We start from the raw sequence: 21,106 nt of genomic DNA on the forward strand, positions 1-21,106 counted from the left end.
CTTAGCTTTGGATCCAGTGAGTCATATATGCATGTTGCTTTGTCTTGTTTTCTGTACACCGTCCGTGACATTATAAGCTGCCAAAACCGTCTCAAGCATGGATCCGGTTTCACTTTTGGCTGAACGCCTTCAGGGTCTTTCATTGAAGGTAGCTGATCTCCGCAGGACTTTTTCTCAGCTTCAAGTAAACGGTTCAGCTGGCGTTCATGGAGTTTGTTCTGAGCCTAAGATCTCGCTCCCGGATACGTTCTCCGGGGGTAGTGAGAATTTTGTGCGTTTTAGAGAGGCTTGCAAACTCCATTTTCGCCTTCTTCCCCATTCCTCTGGTGATGAGGAACGGAGGGTGGGGATCATTATATCGCTGCTCAGGGGTAACGCTCAGTCCTGGGCCTTTTCGCTGCCGGAGGGGGCACGGCCTCTCCGTTCAGTGGATGAATTCTTTTTAGCCCTGGGTCAGATATATGATGATCCGGATCGTGTTGCTCTGGCTGAGTCTAGACTATGTCTATTATGCCAGGGTAAACAATCCGCAGAGATATACTGCTCAGAATTTCGGAGATGGGCAGCTGATACTGGTTGGAATGATGCTGCACTCCGAAGTCAATTTTGCCATGGTCTTTCAGAGGGATTGAAAGATGCATTTTCCTTTCATGAAAGGCCTATTTCCTTGGACTCTGCTATGTCTCAGGCCGTTCGTATTGACAGGCGTCTTAGAGAGAGAGAAGAGATCTCTCCTTCCTGTCATACTCAGTCCCAGGACACTGCAGCGGTCCCATTCTGTGCGCAGGGGTCTCAGTCGCTGTCAGACCCTTCTGAGCAGGAGCCCATGCAGCTGGGGTTGATTGCTTCTGACAATAGAAGATTCAGCCCGCATGGGAGGGTTTGTTTTTGTTGTGGAGGTATAAATCATTTGGCAAATGTCTGTCCCTCTAGGAGATTCAGGCAGTTCTCTGGGAGTAATAAAGAAACAATCTTTTAAAAATGTTCCGTCTGTTACTATTGGCAGGGTTGAGGCGGAAATTAAAGGTTTTCCGTTTGCTTGTAGTTCCCGTTTTGTCCTGCCTGCAAGGGTGGCGCTAGAGAGCAAGAGCATTTCTTGTGAGATTTTTGTGGATAGTGGAGCAGCGGTCAATCTCATTGATAATCAATTTGCAATAACTCATGGTTTCCAGGTGTGCACTTTGGGAAAGGATATTCCTGTTTTTGCTATTGATTCCGCTCGACTTTCTCAGAAATCATTAAAGGGCATAGTTCACAATATCCGTTTAATTGTGAGTGATGCTCATGTTGAGGATGTGTCATGTTTCGTCCTTAGCGGTTTGCCTACTCCTCTAGTGTTGGGGCTACCCTGGCTCACTAAACATAATCCCACCATTGATTGGCAAGCGAGGCAAATAAATGGTTGGAGTGACTTTTGCAGAGAGAATTGCCTCACGACATCTGTTTCTGAGGTTGCTACTAAGACTGTACCATCTTTTCTCTCAGAATTTTCGAATGTCTTCTCTGAGAGTGAAGTTCAGGATTTGCCCCCGCACCGGGAATACGATTGCCCTATTAATCTCATCCCAGGCGCCAAGCTGCCTAAATCTCGTTTATACAATCTTTCCCAACCTGAAAGGATTGCTATGCGTGCTTATATCTCTGAGAGTCTAAGAAAAGGACACATACGACCCTCGAAGTCACCTGTTGCCGCTGGTTTTTTCTTTGTTAAGAAAAAAGATGGTTCTTTAAGACCTTGTCTGGATTTCAGGGAGCTGAACAATATCACTATTCGTGACCCTTATCCGCTTCCTCTGATCCCGGACCTGTTTAACCAGGTTGTTGGGGCTAAAGTCTTTTCCAAATTAGATCTAAGAGGGGCATACAACCTGGTCAGGGTCAGAGAAGGAGACAAATGGAAGACGGCCTTCAATACCCCTGAGGGCCATTTTGAAAATTTGGTTATGCCTTTTGGTTTGATGAATGCCCCAGCCGTTTTTCAGCATTTCGTGAACAGCATTTTTTATCATTTGATGGAAAAATTTGTATTAGTGTATTTGGATGACATTTAGATTTTTTCTCCTGATTTCAAAACTCATAAGGAACATTTACGTCAGGTCTTGCTCATTCTGCGGGAGAATAAATTATATGCAAAACTGGAAAAATGTGTGTTTGCGGTTCCAGAAATTCAATTTCTGGGGTTTCTTCTCTCCGCTTCTGGTTTTTGCATGGACCCCGAGAAGGTCCGCGCTGTGCTTGAGTGGGAGCTTCCTGAGAATCAGAAGGCGCTGATGCGTTTTTTGGGCTTTGCCAATTATTACAGGAAGTTTATTTTGAATTATTCCTCTATTGTTAAACCACTCACTGATATGACCAAAAAGGGGGTAGATTTTTCTTCTTGGTCGGTAGAGGCGCGTAAGGCTTTTTCTAATATCAAGGAGAGTTTTGCTTCCGCTCCCATCTTGGTGCAACCTGATATTTCTTTACCGTTCATAGTTGAGGTTGATGCTTCTGAGGTGGGTGTGGGTGCGGTCTTGTCTCAGGGTTCCTCTCCTGCCAAATGGCGACCGTGTGCCTTTTTCTTGAAAAAACTCTCCTCCGCAGAGAGAAATTACAATGTGGGAGATAGGGAATTGTTGGCCATCAAGTTGGCTTTTGAGGAATGGCGCCATTGGCTAGAGGGAGCCAGACACCCTATTACTGTGTTTACTGACCATAAAAATCTGGCCTACTTGGAGTCAGCCAAGCGTCTGAACCCGAGACAGGCCAGATGGTCTTTGTTCTTTTCAAGATTTAATTTTGTTGTCACGTTCCGCCCTGGGGTTAAGAATGTGAAGGCAGATGCCCTGTCACGTTGTTTTCCGGGAGGCGGGAATTTTGAAGACCCGCGTCCCATTTTGTCCGAAGGTGTGGTGGTCTCTGCTCTTTTTTCTGAATTGGAGGCAGAGGTGCAGGCAGCCCAGTCAGAGGCTCCTGATCTTTGTCCTCCTGGGAGGTTGTTTGTGCCTCTCGCTTTAAGACACAAGATTTTTAAGGAACACCACGATACGGTCCTTGCTGGGCACCCGGGGGCAAGAGCCACACTGGATCTCATCGCTCGGAGATTCTGGTGGCCTGCGCTTCGTAAGTCGGTTGAGGGTTTTGTGGCAGCCTGCGAGACGTGTGCTCGTGCTAAAGTCCCTCATTTACGGCCGTCAGGTCCTCTCCTTTCCTTACCCATTCCTTCCCGTCCTTGGACACATCTGTCCATGGAATTCATAACGGACCTGCCTCGTTCCTCGGGGAAGACTGTGATTCTGGTGGTGGTGGACCGTTTTAGCAAAATGGTGCATTTCATCCCTTTTCCTGGTTTGCCCAATGCTAAGACGCTGGCGCAGGCATTTATTGATCACATTGTCAAATTGCACGGTATTCCTTCAGACATAGTCTCTGATAGGGGCACGCAGTTTGTTTCCAGATTCTGGAAGGCCTTCTGTTCTCGCTTGGGGGTTCGGTTGTCATTCTCTTCTGCTTTCCACCCGCAGTCGAATGGCCAGACAGAGCGCGTCAATCAGAATCTGGAGACATATCTGCGCTGTTTTGTGGCGGAGAATCAGGAGGATTGGTGTTCTTTTTTGTCCCTTGCTGAGTTTGCTTTAAATAACCGTCGTCAGGAGTCCTCTGATAAGTCACCATTTTTTGGTGCATATGGGTTTCAGCCGCAGTTTGGGACTTTCTCGGGAGAGGGGTCTTCTGGTTTACCTGATGAGGACAGATTCTCCTCGTCTTTGTCATCTATTTGGCAAAAGATTCAGGATAATCTAAAGAGTATGAGTGAGAGATATAAGCGTGTGGCAGATAAGAGACGTGTGCTTGGTCCGGACCTGAATGTTGGCGATCTGGTGTGGTTGTCTACCAAGAATATCAAATTGAAGGTTCCCTCCTGGAAGTTGGGTCCTAGGTTTATTGGGCCTTACAAAATCCTGTCTGTCATCAATCCTGTTGCCTACCGTCTTGATCTTCCTCAGACTTGGAAGATCCATAATGTTTTTCATAAGTCCTTATTGAAACCTTATGTTCAACCCATTGTACCCTCGCCTTTGCCTCCTCCTCCGATTATGGTTGATGGGAATCTTGAATTTCAGGTCTCTAGGATTGTGGATTCTCGGCTTGTCCGCGGTTCTCTCCAGTACCTTGTTCATTGGGAGGGTTATGGTCCTGAGGAGAGGATGTGGGTCCCAGTGACGGACATTAAGGCCTCTCGTCTCATCAGGGCTTTCCATAGATCCCATCCTGAGAAGGTGGGCTCTGAGTGTCCGGAGTCCACTCGTAGAGGGAGGGGTACTGTCACAACCAGACAGCTGAGAAGCTCTGACAGAAGCCTTTCAGAACCTCCTCCTTGACTTTCTTTGTTGTGATGTTCAGTTCCTCATCTCGTTAGCCTCTCTCAGCTGTCATGTAGTTGGACTGATTGCATCCCTTTAAATTCCACCCCATAATGCATCACTGGGCGGCTTATACTTCTTCCTGGAGTGTGTGTGCATGCTGGTCCTGTTTTGCAGTCTGCTACAAAGTTAAGTGCTGAACATTTATCTGTTATTTTCTGTTTGCTGGATCCCAGGTGACCCTGACTCCCTCCGTGTCTGGTGTAGGGAGCCGGTGGTCGTGTCCCCTCACTATTGTAGGGTGTTCAGGGGTTATTCAGTCGAGGTACGTGGATATGCAACCATCCACCTCTGGGATCTTTGCATAGGCTGAGCAGCCAGGGAAAGTCTCAGGTCTTGTGCAGGGGTCTCCCTTTTGGTTCCTTAGCTTTGGATCCAGTGAGTCATATATGCATGTTGCTTTGACTTGTTTTCTGTACACTGTCCGTGACAGTGTCTCCACCACTAGGATAAACAATGAGGGGGACAGAGGGCATCCCTGCCTAGTTCCATTAGTTATATCAAAAGATGGTGATAGCGTGCTATTAACTTTCAATCTGGCATAGGGGTTTTGGTATAGAGTAAAAATCGCCCTCGTAAAAGTGTCTGGGAAGGCGAAGCGTTGCAAAGTCAACTTCATGACCAGCCAGTTGACTCTGTCAAACGCCTTTTCGGCGTCAATACTGAGTAAAGCTAGAGGTAGTTTTTTTCTATGTGCCATGTGTATAGCGTTAAATATCCTGTGGGAATTGTCTTTTCCCTCTCGACCCTGGACAAAGCCTGATGTTATGGCCGGATGATGGAGGGATTCTAAAAAGTCTCTGATTTGGCGCTTCCTTTGGAGTTCCCAGTCAGGTGTTCCTGTCTGATGTAGGTTGTATAATTCTGAGTAGAACTCTTTAAAAGCTCTAGCAATTTCTGGAGTTTCATTGGTCAATTTGCCATTTGACTGTTTTATAAAGGAGATGTGAGTGACATTCTTAGCCTTCTTGAGCAAGGATGACCTCAGCTTTCCTCCTTTGACTCCATGAGCATAGACTTTATGCAGAAAATTCAGCATTTGTTTCGTCACTTTTTGGCTAAGGAGGTCGCGAAGTTGTAACCTAAGTTCTGTCAGTGTTTTTTGGTGTTCATTGCGTAGTGAAGCTTTGTTTTTTCTCAATTATCGCTATGTCTACTAGGAGTGTGTCAACTGCCTTCTGTTGTTCCTTCTTGACTCTGGTGCCTAGAGAGATAAAGAGAGATTTTGAGCTGTGTGTGGAGGAGTTAAGCACAAAGTATCAATTGAGTCCTAACCTGATCCAAATGGAGTTGATTGTACAGTAGAGATTCTTTCAGCTTCCAACTCCAGTCCCTTTTTGGTAGAGAGGCCAAGGTGAAAGCCGCCATGCACGGAGCTTGGTCGGATAAGGTGATATTTCCGATCTCCGCTGATCTAAAAGAGGGAAGAAGAGATGCAGAGGTCAAAATGTGATCTAGTCGTTGGTACGTCCCATGCGGAACCGAGTATTAGGAGAAGTCCTTATCTGTGGGGTGAAGGCTACGCCATACATCAATTAAGCATACGTCATGGAGTTTCTTATGGAGTTTACTGAGAAGCTTTTGGGTTACACGGGATTTAGCTGAAGATGAGTCTACGACAGGATTTAGCAGTAAATTTAGGTCAGCTCCTAGGATTATCTGGCCCTCAGCAAAGAGTTTAAGCGTGTCAAGAGCTTGTATAAGCCAATGTAAAGGGGACTTATTTGGAACGTAAAAGTTAGCTAAGGTGAACTTGCGATCTGCTATCAAGCCTTTGACTAACAGAAGACGTCCATCCGCATCTGTGTGTTGCTGTAAAAAGGTAAATGGGACAGATTGGTGAATTGCTATGGCAACTCTTTTGGAGGCAGAAACTGGCTGTACACTATGGAACCAGTGTGCAATTCGGCAGTCTTGGCATTTTCTTCTGGCGTAGGTGAGTTTCCTGAAGAAATACTATATGGGAACCCAGTTTCCTGAGAGCCAGTATAACTTGGCCCCGTTTCTGGGGTGAGTTAAGACCTTTCACATTAAATGTAGTGACTGTTATATCAGTCATCTCAGTGGGTAAGTTATTTACTTCTAGGATAGAATTAGTATCTGCAAACTCGTCTATGAGTCCCCTAAAGGGTCTGAATGGGATACCAATGGGAAGGGGAGAAGGAAAGGGGGAGAAAAGAAAGAAAATCAAGAGAAAGTAGAGATAAAAATAACAGTAGCGATCAGTAGAACAGTCAGTTACTGGGTGTGAGGCCAGTAAATGAAGCTACCACTACAGGGGTTTTCAGTGTAATGTATGTGAATAGCAAGGGGGTGAAACACAAATATACTTCTAGCCTGGTCGTGTTGCCTAGACATCACAGCCAGAAAATATGACACTGTTTTTAGTGACCTATATCTTTTACTAAATTCCTAGACCTTAGGTAAGGAGGTGGGGAAAGGAAGGGGGGGGGGGGGGGGCAAAGCAGAAGCTTATGTTTGTTAGGAATAGGTATGCTGAATACATTAGGTAAGAACATTAAACATGGGTACACTTATATCTGACCTTCATACATATACGTATTAAGTCTACCTATGCTGAGTACATCTGTTATGCTGAAAACATCAGATAAGCTGAGTACATTAGGCCTGCTAGATACATTGAGTATGCTGGGTACATAAAGTTAGACAGGACACAGTGCTTATCAGGCACTCTAGCTGTAATCCTTCAGGAAAATACTGAATGTAATTGACAGGAGCACATCCTTACTAAGACTGCATGAACGTGAACTGTCAGGTAAACAGGAGCTGGAAGCTGGGGGGGGGGTTAAACATAAGCTTATGCTTGTTAGGTATAGGCAGGGCTTTTTTTCTCAGAGAAAAAAAGCCCTGCCTATACCTAACCATCCCTAGGACCCCCCTTAAAACCGCCCCTTTAGAGAACAGGGATGCAAGTAAAATTGCCAGTGACGGTCGTGACAGCCAGGCTGCCAGTGCCCGCGGCCGCGGCTGCCCTAGTCCACAGATGGGCAGCACAGCCTGGCCTGGTCCCTTCCTTCCCTCCCAGTATAAAATGCCCCTATACAGAGCCCCCATATAAAATTCCCCTTCTTTTTAGCCTCTGTAGATGTCCCTATAGTGCCACCCAATAATGTGCCAGTAATAAGTAGTAATATTTTTACATATAAAAAAATATATATAAACTTATACTTACCTCCTCCAGGATGCGATGCAGGCCTCTTTCGGCCTGTGTCCCTCGCTGGCTCAGGCGGCGCGATGACGTCATTGCGCCGCCTGCACCGGCCTCTGATAGGCTGCCGGCCTAGTGCTGGCAGCCTATCAGAGGAACAGGGAGGGGACACACCTCTCCCTGCCCTGCCGCATTACAGACATTTGTATTGCCGTCCTGAGGACGGCGATACAGATGAGATGACTTTGGAGATGAGTGAGCGCTTCCACAAGAAACGGCCCGTCCGCAACAAGAAACAGCCCTGCAGTAACCAAAGGGGGGTGGGGCGAGTCAGCAGAAAATAGGTGGCGGAACACTGTTCCAGGGTGTTCCGCCAGAAAAAAAGGCCTGGGTATAGGTATGCTGAATACATTAGATAAGGACAGATCTTAAATGGCCCCTCAAGTCAAGGCTTTCAGGTGAGAGGAGAACAATAACATTAAACATGGGTAAACTTATATCTGATCTTCATTCATATACACTCACCTAAAGAATTATTAGGAACACCTGTTCTATTTCTCATTAATGCAATTATCTAGTCAACCAATCACATGGTAGTTGCTTCAATGCATGTAGGGTTGTGGTCCTGGTCAAGACAATCTCCTGAACTCCAAACTGAATGTCAGAATGGGAAAGAAAGGTGATTTAAGCAATTTTGAGCGTGGCATGGTTGTTGGTGCCAGACGGGCTGGTCTGAGTATTTTACAATCTGCTCAGTTACTGGGATTTTTACGCACAACCATTTCTAGGGGTTACAAAGAATGGTGTGAAAAGGTAAAAACATCCAGTATGCGGCAGTCCTGTGGGCAAAAATGCTTTGTGGATGCTAGAGGTCAGAGGAGAATGGGCCGACTGATTCAAGCTGATAGAAGAGCAACGTTGACTGAAATAACGTTGACTGAAATAACCACTCGTTACAACCAAAGTGTACAGTATATGTACCAAAGTGTAGGGACTATCTATCATGATAGGACTACCGCCAGGACCCTCGCATGTCCCCATCAATACTGGACCAGAACTTGGCGTGGAAGTCCTCAGGGTGGGAGATCCATGGATCCCATCAGGTACTTGGTCGCTTTGCCGGTCTTGGTGCGTTAAACTCTTCTCCAGGGTTCCAGCTGTGGCAGGGTTGGGAGCGCCATTGGGTAGTTCACCAGTAGCCATGTAGGGATGTTGATGGGTTGGATGCCAATGTGCTCCGACGCCTTGTCCAGATCATCCGGTGTATGTATGGCAATGCGTTTCCCATTCTTATTTATAGATAGTCCAAACGGGTACATCCAAGTATATGGGATTTTTTTCGCTCGAAGTGAATCTAGTAAGGGTTTCAGTATGCGCCTTTTTGCCAACGTTGATGGAGCAATGTCCTGATATAGGACGATATCTGTACCTCCGTACACAAAGTACGTGCCGCCTCCATGACCCGCGCTGTGTCTACAAAGGACAGTAGGACACAAACCACATCTCTCGGCCTCTCATTTGGTTTCGACTGGGGTCTTAATGCTCTGTGTATGCGCTCTATAGTGATTGTCGCAGCTGAATCAGAGTCTAATAGGTCTGCGAATATTTCCATGGCTACTTTTTGTAGCGATTTGGCCGCCCAAGATTCGGGTAGGCCTTTTATACGAATGTTACACCATCTGCTGCGGTTTTCTTGGTCCTCCAGCAGTGAGAAGGCTCTGTTGAGCTCATCAGCATGTCCGCTAAGGCACTCAGCCACCCCAGTGGCATGCAATCTCAGGTCTTGCGCTGCTTGCTCCAGTGCCTCGACTCTGTGCCCCACTTGGGAGATCTCAGTTTTAATGTCTGCCAGTTCGGTCAGGACCAGTCTGAGGGCTTTGTCTAGTGCTTGTCTGAGCACTTTGGTAAGAAAAGACTTGGACACCAGTGCCGGGTCTTATTCTTCAGTTGTGCCGCAGCACTCACTGTCCTCCTCTGAGTCTTCAGCTTCCGCTTCTTTCATGCGTGCCGTCGCCATTTTGGCGCCTGCTCCCGGCGAGTGAGAGCTTCTCTTTTTAAGGAACTTTTGCTTGTCTTGTTGTCCTTTGTGGGATCAGGGAGTATCTGGGGGGTCAAGTCCCCTATCTCGGCCGTATTTGACCATTTCTGGTCTGGTCACTGCTGTTTATAAGGCTGTAGATGCTAGGACGTGGAGGAGCAGCTCTTTCACACAGCCATCCACGCCAGCGGCCAGGCTTCGCCGCTCCTTTCTTGGTTTTTGAGGTGTCTACTCCATTGCAGCTCGTGCTTTGCACTAAGATGCCTGGTCATGCAGGTTGTGCTCAGGATGAGAACGTTTATGCCTCACTTCAGCCTCTGATTGCACAGCATGCAAACCACTCGTGTCTTGTTGTCAGCACATTGTCTGAAGAACTGCCATGCCAGGGAACTCCTTGGAGCTGGCTTTGGTGTGCTCGGCCCCTTGCTACGGTGGGCAGTAGCAGGCGTACTGTCTAGGGCAGTGATGGCGAACCTATGGCACGGGTGCCAGAGGCGGCACTCAGAGCCCTCTCTGTGGGCTCCCGCACCCTGGAAAAAGTCTATGGTGTACCAAATTGCCTTAGATGTATTCTGCCATCATCAGCACAGGGCATACTATGAACAGCACAGGCAGCGCATTTAACGTAGGCAGGCTATTATAGCTACATGATAAAGTGCATGGAAGATATACATTAGACTGTAGTATTCAGGTTACATTGCCGTGTTGCCACTTTACAATAAATAAGTGGGTTTTAGGTTGCAGTTTGGGCACTCGGTCTCTAAAAGGTTCGCCATCACTGGTCTAGGGGATGGCCGCTCTGCTTTTGCACCCTGCTCCCTCTTCTGCTGTGCTGGTGGCTCTGTGCAACCACCGCCTCTTCCTCCGAACTACACAGGTCACTGGCATGACCTTGATTCCATGTAGGGTTGAGGGCCTCATCATCCTCCACATCATCTTCCACCCAGTCTTTACCCCAGCCCTCCTTGACAATCTGCACACTTTCGAAAGCCACAGCAGTGGGCACCTGTGTTTCGTCATTATTGGAGACGTGCTGCCATGGTCCTCCCATGTACTCATCTTGAAACATAAGTGGTTGAGCATCGGTGCACTTAATTTCTTCCACTTCTGGGGCAGAGATAGGTGCATAGCCCTGGGACACCCTGCTAACAGAGTCATCAAAAAGCAGAAGAGACTGCTGTATGAATTGGGGCTCAGACTGCCTGGCTGATTTGCAAGGGGGTGTCACGGACGGTGTACAGGAAACAAGACAAAACAACATGCATATATGACTGAGTGGATCCAAAGCTAAGGAACCAAAAGGGAGACCCCTGCACAAGACCTGAGACTATCCCTGGCTGCTCAGCCTATGCAAAGATCCGAAAGGTGGAGGTTTGCATATCCACGTACCTCGACTATATAACCCCTGAACACCCTACAATAGTGAGGGGACACGACCACCGGCTCCCTACTCCAGACACGGAGGGAGTCAGGGTCACCTGGGATCCAGCAAACAGAAAATAACAGATAAAAGTTCAGCACTTAACTTTGTAGCAGACAGGAAAACAAGATCAGCATGCACACACACTCCAAGAGAAAGTATAAGCCGCCCAGTAATGCATTCTGGGGAGGAATTTAAAGGGAAGCAATTAGTCCAACTCCATGACAGCTGAGAGAGGCTAACGAGATGAGGAACTGAACAGCACAACAAAGAGAACTCAAGGAGGAGGTTCTGAAAGGCCTCTGTCAGAGCTTCTCAGCTGTCTGGTTGTGACAGTACCCCTCCCTCTACGAGTGGACTCCGGACACTCAGAGCCCACCTTCTCAGGATGGGACCTATGGAAAGCCCTGATGAGACGAGAGGCCTTAATGTCCGTCACTGGGACCCACGTCCTCTCCTCAGGACCATAACCCTCCCAATGAACAAGGTACTGAAGAGAACCGCGAACAAGACGAGAATCCACAATCCTAGAGACCTGAAATTCAAGATTCCCATCAACCATAATCGGAGGAGGAGGCAAAGGCGAGGGTACAATGGGTTGAACATAAGGTTTCAATAAGGACTTATGAAAAACATTATGGATCTTCCAAGTCTGAGGAAGATCAAGACGGTAGGCAACAGGATTGATGACAGACAGGATTTTGTAAGGCCCAATAAACCTAGGACCCAACTTCCAGGAGGGAACCTTCAATTTGATATTCTTGGTAGACAACCACACCAGATCACCAACATTCAGGTCCGGACCAAGCACACGTCTCTTATCTGCCACACGCTTATATCTCTCACTCATGCTCTTTAGATTATCCTGAATCTTTTGCCAAATAGATGACAAAGACGAGGAGAATCTGTCCTCATCAGGTAAACCAGAAGACCCCTCTCCCGAGAAGGTCCCAAACTGCGGATGAAACCCATATGCACCAAAAAATGGTGACTTATCAGAGGACTCCTGACGACGGTTATTTAAAGCAAACTTAGCAAGGGACAAAAAAGAACACCAATCCTCTTGATTCTCCGCCACAAAACAGCGCAGATATGTCTCCAGATTCTGATTGACGCGCTCTGTCTGGCCATTCGACTGCGGGTGGAAAGCAGAAGAGAATGACAACCGAACCCCCAAGCGAGAACAGAAAGCCTTCCAGAATCTGGAAACAAACTGCGTGCCCCTATCAGAGACTATGTCTGAAGGAATACCGTGCAATTTGACAATGTGATCAATAAATGCCTGCGCCAGCGTCTTAGCATTGGGCAAACCAGGAAAAGGGATGAAATGCACCATTTTGCTAAAACGGTCCACCACCACCAGAATCACAGTCTTCCCCGAGGAACGAGGCAGGTCCGTGATAAAGTCCATGGACAGATGTGTCCAAGGACGGGAAGGAATGGGTAAGGGAAGGAGAGGACCTGATGGCCGTGAATGAGGGACTTTAGCACGAGCGCAAGTCTCGCAGGCTGCCACAAAACCCTCAACCGACTTACGAAGCGCAGGCCACCAGAATCTCCGAGCGATGAGATCCAGCGTGGCTCTTGCCCCCGGGTGCCCAGCAAGGACCGTATCGTCGTGTTCCTTAAAAATCTTGTGTCTTAAAGTGAGAGGCACAAACAACCTCCCAGGAGGACAAAGATCAGGAGCCTCTGACTGGGCTGCCTGCACCTCTGCCTCCAATTCAGAAAAAAGAGCAGAGACCACCACACCTTCAGCCAAAATGGGACCCGGGTCTTTAAAATTCCCGCCTCCCGGAAAACAACGTGACAGGGCATCTGCCTTCACATTCTTAACTCCAGGGCGGAACGTGACCACAAAATTAAACCTAGAAAAGAACAAAGACCATCTGGCCTGTCTCGGGTTCAGACGCTTGGCTGACTCCAAGTAGGCCAGATTTTTATGGTCAGTAAATACGGTAACTCAAGCACAGCGCGGACCTTCTCGGGGTCCATGCGAAAACCAGAAGCGGAGAGAAGAAACCCCAGAAATAGAATTTCTGGAACCGCAAACACACATTTTTCCAGTTTCGCATATAATTTATTCCCCCGCAGGATGAGCAAGACCTGACGTAAATGTTCCTTATGAGTTTTGAAATCAGGAGAAAAAATCAAAATGTCATCCAAATACACTAATACAAATTTTCCCATCAAATGATAAAAAATGCTGTTCACAAAATGCTGAAAAACGGCTGGGGCATTCATCAAACCAAAAGGCATAATCAAATTCTCAAAATGGCCCTCAGGGGTATTGAAGGCTGTCTTCCATTCGTCTCCTTCTGACCCTGACCAGGTTGTATGCCCCTCTTAGATCTAATTTGGAAAAGACTTTAGCCCCAACAACCTGGTTAAACAGGTCCGGGATCAGAGGAAGCGGATACGGGTCACGAATAGTGATACTGTTCAGCTCCCTGAAATCCAGACAAGGTCTTAAAGAACCATCTTTTTTCTTAATAAAGAAAAAACCAGCGGCAACAGGTGACTTCGAGGGTCGTTTGTGTCCTTTTCTCAGACTCTCAGAGATATAAGCACGCATAGCGATCCTCTCAGGTTGGGAAAGATTGTATAAACGAGATTTAGGCAGTTTGGCGCCTGGGATGAGATTAATAGGGCAATCGTACTCCCTGTGCGGGGGCAAATCCTGAACTCCACTCTCAGAGAAGACATCCGAAAATTCAGAGAGAAAAGATGGTACAGTCTTAGTAGCAACCTCAGAAACAGATGTCGTGAGGCAATTCTCTCTGCAAAAGTCACTCCAACCATTTATTTGCCTCGCTTGCCAATCAATGGTGGGGTTATGTTTAGTGAGCCAGGGTAGCCCCAACACTAGAGGGGTAGGTAATCCACTAAGGACGAAACATGACACATCCTCAACATGAGCATCACTCACAATTAAACGGATATTGTGAACTATGCCCTTTAATGATTTCTGAGAAAGTGGAGCGGAATCTATAGCAAAAACAGGAATATCCTTTCCCAAAGTGCGCACCTGGAAACCATGAGTTATCGCAAATTGATTATCAATGAGATTGACCGCTGCTCCACTATCCACAAAAATTGCACAAAAAATGTTCTTGCTCTCTAGCGCCACCCTAGCCGGCAGGACAAAACGGGAACTACAAGCAAACGGAAAACCTTCAATTTCCGCCTCAACCCTGCCAATAGTAACAGACGGAACATTTTTTAAAGATTTTTTCCTGTTTGGTTCTTTATTACTCCCAGAAAACTGCCTGAATCTCCTAGAGGGACAAATATTTGCCAAATGATTTATACCTCCACAACAAAAACAAACCCTCCCATGCGAGCTGAATCTTCTATTGTCAGAAGCAATCAACCCCAGCTGAATGGGCTCCTGCTCAGAAGGGGTTGACAGCGACTGAGACCCCTGCGCACATAATGGGACCGCTGCACTGTCCTGGGACTGAGTATGACAGGAAGGGGACATCTCTCCTCTCTCTCTAAGACACCTGTCAATACGAACGGCCTGAGACATAGCAGAGTCCAAAGAAATAGGCCTCTCATGAAAGGCAAATGCATCTTTCAATCCCTCTGAAAGACCATGGCAAAATTGACTTCGGAGTGCAGCATCATTCCAACCAGTATCAACTGCCCATCTCCGAAATTCTGAGCAGTATATTTCTGCGGATTGTTTACCCTGGCATAATAGACGTAGTCTAGACTACGATCCGGATCATCATATATCTGACCCAGGGCTAAAAAGAATTCATCCACTGAACGGAGAGGCCGTGCCCCCTCCGGCAGCGAAAAGGCCCAGGACTGAGCGTTACCCCTGAGCAGCGATATAATGATCCCCACCCTCCATTCCTCATCACCAGAGGAATGGGGAAGAAGGCGAAAATGGAGTTTGCAAGCCTCTCTAAAACGCACAAAATTCTCACTACCCCCGGAGAACGTATCCGGGAGCGAGATCTTAGGCTCAGAACAAACTCCATGAACGCAAGCTGAACCGGTCACTTGAAGCTGAGAAAAAGTCTTACGGAGATCAGCTACCTCCAATAAAAGACCCTGGAAGCGTTCAGCCAAAAGTGAAACCGGATCCATGCTTGAGACGGTTTTGGCGGCTTATAATGTCACGGACAGTGTACAGGAAACAAGACAAAACAACATGCATATATGACTGAGTGGATCCAAAGCTAAGGAACCAAAAGGGAGACCCCTGCACAAGACCTGAGACTATCCCTGGCTGCTCAGCCTATGCAAAGAGCCGAAAGGTGGAGGTTTGCATATCCACGTACCTCGACTATATAACCCCTGAACACCCTACAATAGTGAGGGGACACGACCACCGGCTCCCTACTCCAGACACGGAGGGAGTCAGGGTCACCTGGGAACCAGCAAACAGAAAATACACTATAACAGCAGAGTCACCCGCAGCGCTACCCTTTCTCTAGCTCATATAGAGGCTGGGTCACATTCTGCACTGGCCAATCACAGCCATGCCATTAGTAGGCATGGCTGTGATGGCTTCTAAGGTCACACAGTTAAAAGCTAGTTGATTGGCTGCTCTGCAGCCTTTCAAAAAGCTCCAAGAAATCGCTGAACACCGAACCCGAACTTTGACTGAAATGTTCGGGTTCGGGGTCCAAAAATCCAAAAGTTCAGTACGAACCCGAACTTTACAGTTGGGGTTCGCTCAACCCTATTTAAAAGTAATATCAGGAAGTATTACTTTACTGAGAGAGTAGTGGATGCATGGAATAGCCTTCCTGCAGAAGTGGTAGCTGCAAATACAGCAAAGGAGTTTAAGCATGCATGGGATAGGCATAAGGCCATCCTTCATATAAGATAGGGCCAGGGGCTATTCATAGTATTCAGTATATTGGGACGACTAGATGGGCCAAATGGTTTTTATCTGCCAACACATTCTATGTTTTTAAACTAAGTTAACTAACATTACTATTAGCTCGGCTCCAGGTCCAAATGGATTACACCCAATAGTTCTTACAGAATTTGGTTCAGTTACTGCTGTGTCGCTGTCTTCATTTTTAGAAATTCTCTAGGGACTGGTATAGTGCCTTATGACTGATACAAGGCAAATGTGTTGGCAAACGGCTCTAGGCCCTCCACAGGTGATTATAGACCAGTTAAACTTCTATTGTGGGTATTCAAGGCTATGAGCTGTGCGCTATGATTGGCCAGCACTGCAGCAAGGGACAACCCTAATACAAAAACTCTGCCCCGTACAAAAGAGGGAGCTGCACACACTGGAGCCTATACCGGGCGAACGGAGCGGCGCCCAGACATACTAGTAAGTGCAGGGGGACCCCTGGGCGCCGCTCTGCCCACTGATATAGTTAGTTTTTAGTTTTTAAACTAGTGAAAGGTCCTCTTTAAGTATGTAACTATGTAATAGTTGCATTTCTTCTGCAACAAGGTACCTCTAAATTTTATAATGTCTATCAGTTCCTGAAAAAGATGTTTCTAAATGTATCCTCACTGTTTGCATAGATCTATGGCTACAACTTTGTACATGGAAATATGGAGCATGGAAATGAAAAAAAAATAATATCCATGGCTTTGGTATACAGACACATGGTCAATATACTGTAATCATGTTTATACATCTTGTAGACCATCTGTTCATTTGGTGAGACATCTCCTGGTCTTCATGTTCGCCATAGAAGAAATAAACAGAAGATCTGACCTCTTACCTAATATCACTCTGGGATACAAGATCTATGACTCCGGTGTGTTAGAACATAAAGCTGTACAGAGTGCACTGAGTATACTGTCAGGACGAGAAGAAGCCGTCCCTAACTACAGCTGTGATGAGAAGAACAACGTGGTGGCTTTTATCGGACACTTGATGTCTTCCCCCAGTATGTCCATAGCGGAGATAACTGGGATCTATGGCTATCCTCAGGTAAAAAAAGAACTAACACTTGCAATATGCTTTTCTTATACAGTGGACTGAAGGTGCAGGGAAGGTTGTGAAACAAGGGAGTCAGTCGCACCCTGGCAATACACAGGGAGAACATACAAACTCCATGCAGATGTTGCCCCTGGTTGGATTTGCTGCCCAGTAACGTTGTTACAGTATACTGCTGAAAAACATCTAAAAACAAATAGTACAATCCTTATAATAGAGATGATAAAGCATGACAATAGAACAGCTAAACTTACCTGCAAACATATATGTCATAAGGTAATCAAATACAACCACTGTGGGTTAGCTTTGTTCACATGGCTTTTTTTTTTAGGCCAGTTTTAAAGATTTTTCACCTGGAAGAGAGCATAGCAGACCAAAGTCGCTGATTTATTATTATTATTTTTTATCTAATGATGTGTGAAGGAGACCTTCAAAGGTTTCACGGAGTGTCCAAACTATGGAGAGCTCATGTAGAAACCCCAATTTACTGTAATGTAGAAACCCAATAAAAGCCATTGAAAAGCAATTAAAGGTGTTTGCTTAATGAATGGAATATTTGCATGTCTAATGTGTATTGTACCCACTCCTGCTTTTGGCTACCAAATCAAAAGCCAATTCTGATGGGACCATACAGGTCTTACAGCTGCTACACAGACAGGATCTGTTGTGCGTCTCATTTTTCCTTCCCTCTGGCAGATCAGAAGAAGGGTCAAATAAATGATGTCAGCCAGGCCGAAAGGCAAAATAGTGGCCCAGTCATGAAGTGGGGAAGGTGGGAACAGCATGAGAAGTCCACTAGTGGCCCTATGACATAGTTGTGTGGTGAAAGTAGCATGAGGAGGCCACAGAGTGGCCCAATGACAGAGTCTGGAGGAGGCAGCAGCATCAGGAGTAGAGATGGCCCGAATAGTTCGCCGGCGAATAGTTCCCGGCGAACATCGCTTGTTCGCGTTCGCCGTGGCGGGCGAACATATGCAATGTTCGGTCCGCCCCCAATACATCATCATTGAGTAAACTTTGACCCTGTACCTCACAGTCAGCAGACACATTCCAGCCAATCAGCAGCAGACCCTCCCTCCCAGACCCTCCCACCTCCTGGACAGCATCCCTTTTAGATTCATTCGGAAGCTGCATTCTCAGTGAGAGGAGGGGCAGTGCTGCTGCTGCTGATTCAATAGGGAAAGCGTTAGCTAGAGCAGTGTTCTGTGTCCACAGACTCATCTGCTGTAAGGACAGCGTCCTGACGGCACCCCAAAAAGCAAATTTCAGGGCTGGTACAGTCTGCTTTTTTATTTATTTATTTATATATATATATATATATATATATATATATATATATTGCAGTTGCCTGCCCGTGTGTGAGAGGCTGCAGGCTCAGTCACAGACAGTACTGTGTGCACACCATTCATACAGGGTGTGACAGAAAATACCTTGCAGATAAAAAAAAATCTATTTTATATTTTTCTGTGATCTAATCCCATTTGCAAGCCTGTGTGTGTCCGGCCCACACAGACTGTATTGTGGCCACTGGCTAGGCCTCCACTTATACCGTTACAGGGTGTCATTCACTCACAAATACCTCGCAGATAAAAAAAAATTCAATTTAATATTTTTCTGTGATATAATCCCATTTGCAAGCCCGTGTGTGTCAGGCCCACACAGACTGTATTGTGGCCACTGGCTAGTGGCTAGACCTCCACTTATACCGTTACAGGGTGTCATTTACTCACAAATACCTTGCAGATAAAAAAAAAATTATATTTAATATTTTTCTGTGATATAATCCCAGTTGCAAGCCCGTGTGTGTCAGGCCCACACAGACTGTATTGTGGCCACTGGCTAGTGGCTAGACCTCCACTTATACCGTTACAGGGTGTCACTAACTCACAAATACCTTGCAGATAAATAAAAATTCTATTTAATATTTGTCTGTGATATAATCCCATTTGCAAGCCCGTGTGTGTCAGGCCCACACAGACTGTACTGTGCCCACTGCCCACCACTTATATAGGGTGGCACAGTACCTTGCACGCATAGTACCACTTATCTAATAAAAAATGACAGGCAGAGGCAGGCCATGCCGCAGGGGCCGTCGTGTTCGTGGTGCTGTGATTTCCACTGGCCCTGGAATAATGCCCAGTGTTCAGAGGCCACGTACCCTGAACCCAAAATATTTGGAGAAAATAGTTGACTGGCTTAGGCTACTTTCACTCTAGCGTTCGGGTGTCCGCTTGTGAGCTTCGTTTGAAGGGGCTCACAAGCGGTCCCGAACGCTTCCGTCCAGCACTAATGCATTCTGAGTGTACGCGGATCCGCTCAGAATGCATCAGTCTGGCAGCGTTCAGCCTCCGCTCAGCAGGCGGACAACTGAACGCTGCTTGCAGCGTTCGGGTGTCCGCCTGGCCGAGCGGAGGCGTGCGGATCCATCCAGACTTACAATGTAAGTCAATGAAGAACGGATCCGTTTGTGTCACGGAAGGTGTACAGGAAACAAGACAATGCAACATGAATATATGACTCACTGGATCCAAAGCTAAGGAACCAAAAGGGAGACCCCTGCATAAGACCTGGCACTCTCCCTGGCTGCTCAGCCTATGCAAAAATCCCAAAGGTGGATGGTTGCATATCCACGTACCTCGACTATATAACACCTGAACACCCTACAATAGTGAGGGGACACGACCACCGGCTCCCTACACCAGACACGGAGGGAGTCAGGGTCACCTGGGATCCAGCAAACAGAAAATAACAGATAAATGTACAGCACTTAACTTAGTAGCAGACTGGGAAATAGGATCAGCATGCACACACACTCCAGGAAGAAGTATAAGCCTCCCAGTAATGCATTATGGGGAGGAATTTTAAGGGATGCAATCAGTCCAACTACATGAGAGCTGAGAGAGCCTAACGAGATGAGGAACTGAACACCACAACAAATAAAACTCAAGGAGGAGGTTCTGAAAGGCTTCTGTCTGAGCTTCTCAGCTGTCTGGTTGTGACAGTACCCCTCCCTCTACGAGTGGACTCCGGACACTCAGAGCCCACCTTCTCAGGATGGGACCTATGGAAAGCCCTGATGAGACGAGAGGCCTTAATGTCCGTCACTGGGACCCACATCCTCTCCTCAGGACCATGACCCTCCCAATGAACAAGGTACTGAAGAGAATCCACAATCCTAGAGACCTGAAATTCAAGATTCCCATCAACCATAATCGGAGGAGGAGGCAAAGGCGAGGGTACAATGGGTTGAACATAAGGTTTCAATAAGGACTTATGAAAAACATTATGGATCTTCCAAGTCTGAGGAAGATCAAGACGGTAGGCAACAGGATTGATGACAGACAGGATTTTGTAAGGCCCAATAAACCTAGGACCCAACTTCCAGGAGGAAGTTTGATATTTGATATTCTTGGTAGACAACCACACCAGATCACCAACATTCAGGTCTGGACAAAGCACACGTCTGTTATCTGCCACACGCTTATATCTCTCACTCATGCTCTTTAGATTATCCTGAATCTTTTGCCAAATAGATGACAAAGACGAGGAGAATCTGTCCTCATCAGGTAACCAGAAGACCCCTCTCCCGAGAATGTCCCAAACTGCGGATGAAACCCATATGCACCAAAAAAATGGTGACTTATCAGAGGACTCCTGATGACGGTTATTTAAAGCAAACTCAGCAAGGGTAAAAAAAGAACACCAATCCTCCTGATTCCCCACCACAAAACAGCGCAGATATGTCTCCAGATTCTGATTGACGCGCTCTGTCTGGCCATTCGACTGCGGGTGGAAAGCAGAAGAGAATGACAACCGAACCCCCAAGCGAGAACAGAAAGCCTTCCAGAATCTGGAAACAAACTGCGTGCCCCTATCAGAGACTATGTCTGAAGGAATACCATGCAATTTGACAATGTGATCAATAAATGCCTGCGCCAGCGTCTTAGCATTGGGCAAACCAGGAAAAGGGATGAAATGCACCATTTTGCTAAAACGGTCCACCACCACCAGAATCACAGTCTTCCCCGAGGAACGAGGCAGGTCCGTTATGAAGTCCATGGACAGATGTGTCCAAGGACGGGAAGGAATGGGTAAGGGAAGGAGATGACCTGATGGCCGTGAATGAGGGACTTTGGCACGAGGGCAA

General features: G+C 46.8%; 1 protein-coding gene across 1 annotated transcript in view; it reads left to right on the forward strand.

The window, feature by feature from the left end:
- Window positions 1-16,698: 16,698 nt before the first annotated feature.
- Window positions 16,699-21,106, forward strand: part of LOC122935159 (vomeronasal type-2 receptor 26-like) — a 51,520-nt gene continuing 47,112 nt past the window's right edge. Inside the window, exon 1 of the mRNA XM_044290924.1 lies at window positions 16,699-16,953. Coding sequence (XP_044146859.1) covers window positions 16,699-16,953 — 255 coding nt within the window. The remainder of the gene's footprint in view (window positions 16,954-21,106) is intronic.

Source organism: Bufo gargarizans, chromosome 4 (genome assembly GCF_014858855.1).
Source record: "Bufo gargarizans isolate SCDJY-AF-19 chromosome 4, ASM1485885v1, whole genome shotgun sequence".
In the NCBI taxonomy this organism is placed as follows: domain Eukaryota; kingdom Metazoa; phylum Chordata; class Amphibia; order Anura; family Bufonidae; genus Bufo; species Bufo gargarizans.